General features: G+C 58.7%; 2 protein-coding genes across 2 annotated transcripts; one reads left to right on the plus strand and one right to left on the minus strand.

The window, feature by feature from the left end:
- Positions 1–944: 944 nt before the first annotated feature.
- PLPP6 (phospholipid phosphatase 6) lies at positions 945–4,023 on the minus strand. The gene is made up of 2 exons (XM_086842314.1): positions 3,505–4,023; positions 945–1,740 (listed from the first exon to the last, which is right to left on the minus strand). The coding sequence occupies exons 1-2, from the start codon at positions 3,902–3,904 to the stop codon at positions 1,370–1,372; spliced, it is 771 nt and encodes a 256-aa protein (XP_086698440.1). The 5' UTR covers positions 3,905–4,023; the 3' UTR covers positions 945–1,369.
- A 336-nt stretch (positions 4,024–4,359) lies between these two features.
- Positions 4,360–9,552, plus strand: FAM78B (family with sequence similarity 78 member B). Its single transcript, XM_086842313.1, has 2 exons — positions 4,360–4,622; positions 5,450–9,552. The coding sequence occupies exons 1-2, from the start codon at positions 4,360–4,362 to the stop codon at positions 5,970–5,972; spliced, it is 786 nt and encodes a 261-aa protein (XP_086698439.1). The 3' UTR covers positions 5,973–9,552.
- Positions 9,553–10,862: the final 1,310 nt, after the last annotated feature.

Consider the following 10,862-nt stretch of genomic DNA (forward strand, 5'->3'; position numbering starts at 1 on the left):
CCCAGGAAGCTTCGCCCTGTCAGTGGGTCAGGGCTCAGCTTCAGGGGAACCCTGTCATGTCAAGCACTTCCATTTCAGCCCCTGTACAACTGACAGTGACTGTGTGCTCGTACCAGCAGCCATCAGGCTGCTCCTGCACACTCCAGCCAGGAGAACACTACTTTCCAGGGCCTGAGTGCACTAATAGACCTGACTGACCACAAAGCCTCACCTCGCCAATCCCTCTACCCACATGCCAGGAGCACTGCTGAAGCTGATGATTTGAGCTCAGTCTAGAGCCCTCACTCCCTGCCTGGCTGTGGTCCCTGATGAAGTGTGTTCTACAGCTTTCTGGCTCACTCTCGGCCCCAGCTCATTATAGAGGCTCCTCGTGGTCCCCTCCTGCCAAGGACCAGCAGTCCTCTGTGAAAAACAGGCTGCCAGTGGTGCCAGGGGAGGAGAGCCAGCCTGCCTGGAGCACAGGGAGCTGTGGCAGTGGTTGGCAGAGCCAGGGCCTCTTGCTGCAGGAAGTGCAGGCAAGGCTCAGACCTGGGGCTGGGTGTGTTTCTGGGCTCTGGGAAGGGGCTGGCTCTGCAGGACTCTCTCTGCAGCCTGGAATATGCTATCAATCAGGAATTGCTGTGAATGCATTGCACCCCTGAGAAACTGAAAACCCCATGGAGGGAAAAAGGAACTGGGAATTTCTGGACAAGAGCTTCAGGAGCAGGCTGCTGCTGGGAACTGTTTCCCCCGTTGCCCTCTGGATGATCAACCCTTCAGTGCCACTATCTTTTCCCCATGGCTCTGGGAGCCATGTGCTTGACATCTAGCCTTAGTGCAGCACTTAAATTGAGAGCAATAAGGAAGAGATTGCTTAGGGAGGCAAAGCTCTTTGTAACCCTGAGGAGAGACCCCCGTGGGTCCCCTGCAGGCAGGTGCTGTAGAGCAGGCTGTGCAGGGTATACTTATGACAGCAGCATGATCAGTGTATTTATAGGATACAGATACAGGGGTGATTGTAGAGAAACCTCTGCAGTCACAGCTACCACATACACCATGGGCTAGTGCAGGTGCCCAGCGAGAGCATGCAGATTCACAGTATTAGCAGCGAGCTGCCGGATGGGTGTGCTGAGCCCTCCCCAGGCTCTGCAGAGACCGCCTTTGGTCACCAGAGAACCGTCAGCGCAGACCGTGCCCGACAGCCCAGCAGGAGGGCAGGACAGCACCAGACAGCTGAGCGCAGGCCCTGGAGCCTGCAGCACAGCTCATGTATGAGTCTTGGCCAGAACAATGGGGTTTAGGATGCCAGTTCAAGCTCCAGAATCCCCTCCCTGTGCGTGCTCAGAACACCAGCACACAGCCCATGCTTTGTGCCGACGCCAGCCGTCGCTCAGTGGCTCCAGAGCGCGAAGAGGGCGGGCGCGGTGGCCGGGGACAGCCAGCAGTGCTCCACCACGCCATACAGCGCGTAGCCCAGCAGCAGCCCGAAGAGCACGTCCGTCATGTTGTGCCTGCCCAGCATGACCCGCGAGATGCTGACGATGAGAGCCCAGAGCACCACGAGCACGCGCAGCGGGACGGCCAGGACCAGGTGGCGCAGGACGAAGCGGCAGACGAGAGCGGCCCTGGTGGCGTGGCCCGAGGGGAAGGAGTACTTGTCCACCGAGATGGTGACGAACATGTCCATCTTGTTGTGCGTGGGCCGCGGCCGCTTGACGAGCCCCTTCACCACCGCCACCATCACCAGGTCCAGCAGCAGCGCTGGGAGAGACAGGAACAGGGGGTTACTGAAAGCAGAACATCAGCTTAGGGAGGACCAGGCTGTCACCTGCCTGAAGGTGATGTTTTTCCCCATGGCTGAGGCATGTCCAGGCAGGAACAGCACAGCACACAGCTGCTCTTGGCTCCTCTGCAGCAGAATGAGCACATCCTCAAGCTCTACTCCTCTGCACACACCCCTCCTGCACCAGCAGATCTTGGCCTGCCACAGGTGACAGGGCTCTGCCCAGCCTGCACCCCAGGGCCTTTCTCTCCTGCAAAATCTGATCTTGCTGTGACTCGGGGCTCAATCTGCTCCTTAATCTGAAAGCAGCAGAGGCATTAAGTCCCACAGCTCTCTTCCTGGCAGTGCTGACTCTGCATTGCTTTGTCTGCTCTGGTGAGCGGGGTCAAACTGATTGGGTGAATGATCAACCCACTCCAGTCCAGCACAGCTCAGTGGGAAATGCTCAGAGTTGGTGTGGTGCCTGGGCTCCTGGGTCTGGCTTCTCCGTTCCTGGAGGAAAAGTTAACCATGCTTTGGTTCTCAAGAGATGTATACAGGATAATTTATGGTGGCTTGCCCCTTGAGAGCTAAAGGCTGTTGTGATAGAAGAACCAAAGTACCTGTGATAAGTGTTCAAGCCAGGATTTGGCAAGAGCAGCTTCTCATGTAGGGCAGAGGCTGCTTTCTTCATCCCTGTTAGCTCAGCTTAGCACTCACAGCCAGAGCTATTTATTCCAGGGATGTTGTGTAAGAGACCAACTTCTGTTTGTCCTAAGACTTGTTTCTGCACACCAAATATTTCGGTCGCTTCAGTTCATTTCCTTCAGTTAATCATTTAAGAGCAAATTTTCTTTATTTTTTTTTTTTTTCCCCACATGTAAAATTAGATCAACTGCTTTTTTTGAGGGAATCCTCCTTCCCCACATGGGTGCTGCAGCCATGGGGCAGATCCCCAGGGAGATGGGTGGCTCTGGCCCAGAGCACTGAGGGCTGGACAAAGTGCTGGGACAGATCTCCCTGGAGCAGAGATTAGGCTGGAAGCATCCAGGTCCCTTCCCACAGCTCTGCTGTGGGGCTCTCATTTAACCATGTGCTGTTAGATGAGAAAGTTGCATAAACCTACGTTTCCCACCAAGCAAATTTCAATTCAAATTCTAAGTGTGAGATCCTAATTATTTGCAACTTAATACAAAAGTAACAACAAGGAATCTCAGAAGGTCTGGTGCTCTGGAGCTATTACAATTTCTAAATCAGCAAAAAAGAATTTTCTTAAATATACCTAGGCTGCTCTGTGTGTGTGAAATACATCACTCAGGATTAAAATTCGTGCTTTAAACAAAGTTTCCTCACCAGCTGGCAGAGAACAATCCACCAAGGCCTTGCCTGCAGGGAGCCGAGGGCAAAGGTGTGTGTGCCAGAGCAGCTTTTCAGGGAAAGGGCTGGTGTCTCAACACTAGGCAGCTGCACCTGGAATGCGCTGCTGTGACAAGAGGAGCTAAGAGAGGCTTCAGCCCCGAGAGCATTTTGTAACCGCGGGAGCAGTTTAAGCTGTCGGGAGTTTCCCAGTGCGTGGTGGCAGCTGTGACAGATGAGTCGCGCTGCTGCCACCACGCCCTGAAGCCGCAGGGTCACTCCCTGTGCTGGCAGCCATGCAGATGAGCCTGCACAGGATGCTCAAAACCAGCTGCTGCTCTCGAGGCTTCGGCTCAGCCAGCTCTGCCGCGTCCCTGGGGTCCCCCCTCCGCAGCCCCCCGCCTCACCGAAGAGCAGGTTGAGCAGCACCTCCCTGGCGGCCGAGCTGTCACTCTGGCAGAGCCCGTAGAAGGTGCCGAGCAGCCAGGGGATGCCATGGCCCGACACCTCGATCACCTTCATCAGGGGCCGGGCGCTGCCCCAGGCCGAGCCCTCTCCAGCGCACACCCCCAGGCGCTTGGAGGCCCAGAGGTCGATGGCGAGCAGGGAGCTGAGGGCGATGCCCACGAAGGACGGGTTCAGCTTCATGCAGTCCTCCTCGGGCAGCGGGGCGGCCGCGGTGCCGCCGGGCTCCCTGCGCCGGGAGGGGCTGTCGGGGGCGGCGGGCCCGCGCTGGCTCAGCGACAGGAACTCCAGGCGGCCGCCGCTGCCGGCGCGTCGCTCGCGGCTGCTCCGGGGGCTCGGCATGGCGACGGGAGGCGGCCTGCGGGAGCCGGGCGCCGGTCACCCGCTGCCAGGCCCGCTCGGGACCCAGCATGTCACCCTGCCCGGGGCCGCTTCCCTCTCCCCCTCCCCGCGCCCTGCCCGTTATCCCCCGGTCTCCCCGCTCTCGGAGCGTCCCCAAGGACGCGGCGGGAGCGGCGCGCCCGCGCTTCCCCCGGTACCGGGCGGCCCCGGCGCCGCTTCCGCTTCCTGTTCCGCTTCCGCCCGTGGCGCGCGCGGCGCGCCCCTCCCACCGGCGCGCACGTGCCCGCCCCGGCCGGCGTACGGCGGCCGGCGAGGGCCGGAAGAGACGCGGCGGCGCCTTCGCCCTGCCGGCGCCGGTGCGGGCGCCGTGCGGCGGGCGGCGATGCGCGGCGGGCGGGCGGCGGCGGGACCGGCCGCCCCCCCGGGCCCGCGGTGACGGCGGCTCGGCCGCGGCCATGGGGTGCCTGCAGAGCGTGGCCTGCAAGGCGCGGGTGCGCCGCGAGCAGATCGTGGTGTCGGACGTGTCGGCCACCATCGAGCCGGCGGCCACGGCCATCGAGGAGAGCTCGCCGGTGGTGCTGCGGTACCGCACGCCCTACTTCCGCGCCTCCGCCCGCGTCCTCATGCCGCCCATCGCCCGGCGGCACACCTGGGTGGTGGGCTGGATCCAGGCCTGCAACCACATGGAGTTCTACAACACCTACAGCGACCTCGGCGTGTGAGCACCGCGGGCGGGCACGGGGGCACGGCTGTGGGGGCACGGGGCTCCGGGCGGGCCCGGGCTGGGAACGGCGGGGGCTGCCCGGTGCGGGCACCTGCCCTGCTCCGCCCGCAGGCACCGGGTGCTGCTGTAACCCCGGCATTGGGTACTGTAACCCCGGCACCGGGAGCTGCCGTAACCCCGGCACCGGGAGCTGCTGTAACCCCGGCACTGGGTACTGTAACCCCGGTACTGGGAGCTGCTGTAACCCCGGCACTGGGAGCTGTAACCCCGGTACTGGGAGCTGCTGTAACCCCGGCACCGGGAGCTGCTGTAACCCCGGTACTGGGAGCTGTAACCCCGGCACCGGGAGCTGCTGTAACCCCGGCACTGGGTGCTGTAACCCCGGCACTGGGTGCTGTAACCCCGGCACTGGGTGCTGTAACCCCGGTACTGGGTGCTGCTGTAACCCCGGTACTGGGAGCTGCTGTAACCCCGGCACCGGGAGCTGCTGTAACCCCGGCACCGGGAGCTGCTGTAACCCCGGCTGTCCTCCAGCACAGGAGCTGATTAAGGAGATAGTGACCCCAAAGAGACTCAGCAGTGGGTTTTGGCCCAGTCAGTTTAATTGCAAGTTAATTACCATGGCATTGTGCTGGCAGAGCAAAGGCTTGAGCTGGACGTGTGAGTTTCAGTAAAGGAGCTGAAGCTGAATTTGTTCTTCAGGTTGTCCCTGAGAGTTTTCTGCAGGCAGGCAGAGGGTCCCTGTGCTGCTGGCTTCCCCATCCCTCGCCAGGCACCATTGCTGCCATTTCCCCTCTCATCTTCCTCTTCCTCTTCACCAGGTCAAGCTGGGAGCTGCCCGACCTGCGAGAAGGACGAGTAAAAGCCATCAGCGATTCGGATGGGGTGAGCTACCCCTGGTATGGAAACACCACAGAAACCGTCACCCTGGTCGGGCCCACCAACAAGATCTCCAGGTTCTCGGTGAGCATGAACGACAATTTCTACCCCAGCGTGACGTGGGCCGTCCCCGTGAGCAACAGCAACGTGCCCCTGCTGACCAGGATTAAAAGGGACCAGAGCTTTACCACGTGGCTCGTGGCCATGAACACGACCACCAAGGAGAAGATCATCTTGCAGACTATAAAGTGGAGGATGCGAGTGGACATTGAGGTGGACCCCATGCAGCTGCTGGGGCAGCGGGCACGGCTGGTGGGCAGGACTCAGCAGGAGCAGCCGCGGATCCTCAGCAGGATGGAGCCCATCCCACCAAACGCACTAGTGAAGCCCAACGCCAACGACGCCCAGGTCCTCATGTGGAGACCCAAGCGAGGGCAGCCCATAGTGGTGATACCCCCCAAGTAGGGCGTGCAGGTGAGGACCTGGGTGCCCCCAGCCCGCTGCAGACGAACAGGGTTTGCGAGCCAAAGCAGATCTCTCGGCTTCTCCTGCCTTTGTTGTTGTGGTTGCAAACGTGGCTCCTCCTCGGTCAGAAATAGAGCCTGGCTGGCACGAGGGTGCAGAAGGTTTGCTGAGCTGGAGGATTTCCCAGGAAGCAGAATCGAGTACTTGCAGCTGGCACAGAGGCTGTCTGACATAAAGGACTCGTCTTTCCTTGCGGGGCAGCGCGAGGAGCACGAGTGTGGTTGAACCGTGCCTGTGGCAAACGCTGCTTCCCACCCAGCCGGAGGGAGAAGCGGAGGCTGTGCCTGCTGTTCCCTGCCATGTCCATACCTATGCATTTCAGATGGATGATCCACCCCTCGCCTGCCCGCTGGCACCGGGCGGGAGCGGGCAGAGCAGAGCCCGGTGTCACCGCCCGGGAGGGGTTTTCCTCAGCCCCGAGGGAGCGGGACACGTTTTGCATGCGTCTGGGTGTGTTTGGAGTAGTTGTGAGTGTAGGAGATGCCATAGCTCTTTTCTGTCTTGGAGTGAGGTCTAAGGGCAGGTTAGATGTCCTTTGGTTTAAGGTGCACTAAGTCTTTGCAGTTCCTCAGCCTCCCCCTCCCAAGTCGCGCTGACCCTTCTCTCACGGAAGCAGAACCGCGTCTCAGCCGAGTGAGAAATCGGGAGCGGTGCCGTTCTCCCAGCCCAGGTGCTCTGGGTGTGTGTGGTACCCAAACCAGCTCAGAGGCACCCCTGGACTCGCTTTGCTTCACCGCAGACCCCGCTCCCTCGCTAGAGGTTGGGTGCTCGCTCATTTTCCACGCAAATGCTGGCTCACACAGAGACCTCTTCCCCAGCCACCCATGGAGCAGGGTGGCTACTGGCTGGGCCACCAGTGCAGGGGACAGCACTCCTTGCGGTAACTCCCCAAGCTCTGTGGAAGGCAGGGATGTGAGTGGAAGCTGCTCAGAGCAGGAGGAGGTGAATGTGCTGCCTGGGGGCTGTCTCCTGCTGCTGCCATGCTTGGGAGGGGCTACAGGGGGATTTATTTGCCTTTCTCCTCACTCCTTGCTGCCTGGGTGGCTGGCATCAGCTGGTCCACAGGGCAGCACAGTGCTGTGGGATGCAGCTGGCAGTTCCCAGGATCTCACCCTGGAGCTGCAGCAGAGGCATAAACCATGGCTGTGCTGCTGCTGCTCTGGGTGCTCCATTGCTCCTGAGCAGGTGGTTTACAGCTGTTGCTGCTTTCTTTGCTCTGTCCTCCCCAGCACGAGCCCTGCAGTTCCTCCAGCTCGCAGCCCTGCCTTCTGCACACTGCGGGGGGATTGTGCCGCCCTGGGGATGCCGGTCATTCCCGCTGGGAAGGTCCCATGTCCCACTGGCTCCTGGGGAGGAGCGCTGGGTGACACTTCGTGCACCCCGGGCCCCGCCTGCACGGGGGCTCCCCAGGCATCTTAGACCAAAAATCCCTGTGAAATCCCCGTGCTATTTATTGCCCTCAGTAGTGTTTGCTGCTGATCCAGTTCTTTATTTATTTTTCATCCGGGAGCGTTTCCTTTTGTCGCCCTGGTGCAGCATTTCCCTGTGCCGGGGCCGGCACTCCTGCTCCTCCCTCCCGGCCCCACACTGGGCTGGGAACCTGCTGCTTTCTGTGCCTATGTCGGGGTTTTGCAGGGGCTACAGCCTTGCTGTGGGGCAGGTTTGGAGGGAGAGAGGGCTTTGAGCTTTGGTTTGCTGTGTTTTCTGCAGCAGAGCTCCCACAGGGAGCTTGCTGGTGTGTAAGATGTCCTGCTCTTGTGAGCCTGTGGTTTTGTCCTGGTGTGGGACCGATGGCGGCTTTTGCCATCGCTGATGTTTTGTTTCTCAAAAAGTGTGTGTGGAGAGGGGTTAGAAACTTGAATTTCAATTTTCCTTAAGGACTGGGGGAGGAGGGGTAAGTACCTTTTGATTTGAAGTAAGGCAGGTATATACTTTTGATCCGGGGAGGGGACAGAAACATCTCTGGCAGCATCGGAGCTAAAACGCCAGAGGAAGGGGTTCCCCAGCAAACAGGCAGCTCCGAGGTGGGCTTCCTGCTGGGAGAGGATGCTGTGTCCAGAGGCTGTGTGAGCCAGCTCCCCAAAGCCCACGGGAAATGGCTGCATGCTGCTGTCAGCCCAGGGAGCTGCTGTGGCTGCAGTTGTCTGGGACAGTGGGGACACCGCTGCAGGGATGCTGTTGAATTCACTGCCACCTTTTGGGACTTGCTGGCCAGTCTGAGCCTTGGCACGTGGCTACTGAGACAGCAGCAGCTGAATTTCTGTCCATGAATGTCTGCAACATCCTGGTGCCAGGGTCAGGCTCCGTGCCTGGCTGTAGCCGTGTGCCTGACCCCCGAGGGCTGCCCCAGCCTGCAGGCAGGTGTTGGCTGAGCCCCGGGGCCATGCCTGTGTTCATCTCTCCAGGTTTCTGCCAGGCTTCCATTCCCGCTCCTCTGACAGTTGCATTTGATGCACTTAACTCGGCTTGGTGCGTGGGTTGTCTTTGTGGGCATTTCCCCTTTAAAAAAGAAAGGGGAAAAGGAAAAAGTTTGTGAAAATTGTTTGCAAAGAAACCCGTGCAAACAGCGTTTACAGAAAGGTGCGGGCATTTTGCGCGGGTGCGTGTTCACACCTGGGTGGAGGTGGAGCTCTGGGGGTGGTGGTGCTCAAGGGAAGGTGGTGAGGGAGAGCTCCCATGTTGGAGTCTGAGTTTGGCTCATTCCCTGTGGCTGGGTGAGCACTCATACCCCTGGGCTTCACCCCATGGGATGCTTTCCCTGTGCCCCCCTTCCCCACCAGCACCCCGTTATCTCAGGGAGGGGCAGCTCATGGAAATGCCCACGCTCCCGGGAGCCCTGAGCCTCGGGGTGCCCCTTCACCCTCCTTCCCATCCTCGGGTCACTTATTTATTTATCTATTTATTTATTTAAGTTATTTATTGCTATTTATTGACAACTGGAAGTCGTTTGGGGGGGTTGGGGTGGGGTGGTAATTTCTGCTGCACAGTGGGGGCAGCTGGGTCTCCCCCACACCCAGCCTCCTGCATTTTGGGGTGCTGCTGGGAGCACCTCTGGGGAGGGATGCTCGTGGGTCCCCAGGCTCCCATCCCCTTTTTGTGGGGGAGAGAAAGGAAGGGGAGCCACACCGGTGCCTGCAGGGAGGGCACCCGGTGCTCACCCCCTCCCTGCAGAAGCTGGGAGCCCCCTTGGTGCTCCCTCCCGTGCCCATCCCTGTTTACTGACCCGGCCTCCTGGTGCTCCTCCCGCTGGATTTGCTGTCTCCAGCTCCCGGAGAGGGCGGGAGGAGCCAGGATGGATGAATGTCACTACGGAGAACAGACCAAACCAGGTATTCTGCTGCCGCGTGGGGAAAATCAGAGAGAGAGGAAAGCTGGTTTTGCAGAGTGCCTTAAACACAAATGACTTTACCGAGTAGGGGGCTTGGACTTCTGTCTCTGGATGTTATTACCAACTGGAAAAATGTTGCATTTCACTTCTCTGGGATTAAAAGAAAACTACTCGACCTGTACCGGAGCCAAACCTTGTGTTTGCTTGAGTCTCTCTGGTTTGTACCTCTGGGGCCATGGCAGCACTTGGAACAGATGGGAATTCATGGAATTTCAGTCAGCCCCTGCCTACCTCAGCAATGGCACCAGTGGCTGTCCCTGCTGGCTTTCAGCCCTTGGGTCTGGTGACAGGATTTGTTCCACTTTGTCCCGACTTGCAGGTGGCTTCTGTGGTGGCCCAGAGAGGTTGTGCTGGCCCTGCAGTTCCCTTCCCTGGGGGATCCTCTGATCAGGCTCTTTGCACAAAGGTTGCCATGGGGCTGTGTCCTCAAGCTTACAGAAAACTGGAAAGCTTGGAGTGGGCAGATGTTCCTTTTTCCCTTAGGAAACCAGATCAAAGTGAGTGAACAGCAAGAAACCGAGGAGTTTATGCAACCCAGCCACGGGAACTAGGAAAGCTACACAGAAAAAAAGATATTTCCCTTTGGAAATTGTAGATTCCCCCTGCCCTTTCTTGCACAGTGCAAGAGTGAGAACAAAAGTCAGCCCAGAGACCAACTGTTCCTGTCTTCCAGTCAAAATAATACATGGGAATAATACGGAATTTCATAACAAAGGTTCATTTAAAAGCCATTTGGGGAAATACAATATTCACTGCATAGTGAATATTGTTGTATTATAGTTCCTGAAGGCAATTAAAAATTAATAAACCCCCTTTTTATGGGGGGGAGGGGTAATGAAAGGGTTGTGGGTGCTGCCTGAGGTTTAGTGTGGAGGGGGGGATCTCACTGAATCTGGAGCATTGCTCACCTTGAACATCAAACCTGCCACTTGCTGGGGGGGTCCATTTGTGCCCCAAGACGATTTATTTAACAGCTGCTCCTTTTGAGCGTTGCTGGGCATTGAGGGATGCTGGCAGCCACCCTCTGAGCTATTCATGAGCTTTCTTCCCTACTGTTATATTAAAACATTGCTCATCTCTTGACAAATGCCTGCGATGGAGCTGTGGGAGAGCAGGCAGGAGTTTGCAGGGCTCCTGTCCTGCCTGCTCATGCCCTAGGAGCAGGGAAGGAGCCTGGACCCAGCAGCCAAGGGCAGGCCAGGCTGAGGCACATTCTTCCTTCCCAGCAGGGGAAGCACAAGTGCTTTGTCTGAGACTCTGTGCCCTGGCACAACCTGTCTTTCCAAAATGCCTTCCTTGCAGAGCAAGAACAAGGGCAGCCTGTGCTGCTGCCACCCCCTCCAGAGCCTGGGCACAAATCCCAGCTGCGTGGCCACAGGGAACACAGAAAATGCTGCAGGGTGCCCTGGGGGCCAGCAGAGACAGACAAGGGACACTGCAGG

This window comes from Cyanistes caeruleus, chromosome 9 (assembly GCF_971803275.1).
Source record: "Cyanistes caeruleus chromosome 9, bCyaCae1.hap1.1, whole genome shotgun sequence".
NCBI classification, from domain to species: Eukaryota; Metazoa; Chordata; class Aves; order Passeriformes; family Paridae; genus Cyanistes; species Cyanistes caeruleus.

Bases quoted from the DNA above. Each gene is read 5' to 3' on its own strand.
- FAM78B (XM_086842313.1), top strand. From the start codon at position 4,360: ATGGGGTGCCTGCAGAGCGTGGCCTGCAAGGCGCGGGTGCGCCGCGAG. The intron at 4,623-5,449 runs GTGAGCACCGCG...CCTCTTCACCAG, and splicing joins ACCTACAGCGACCTCGGCGT to GTCAAGCTGGGAGCTGCCCG.
- PLPP6 (XM_086842314.1), bottom strand. From the start codon at position 3,904: ATGCCGAGCCCCCGGAGCAGCCGCGAGCGACGCGCCGGCAGCGGCGGC. The intron at 1,741-3,504 runs GTGAGGCGGGGG...TGTCTCTCCCAG, and splicing joins GCTGCTCAACCTGCTCTTCG to CGCTGCTGCTGGACCTGGTG.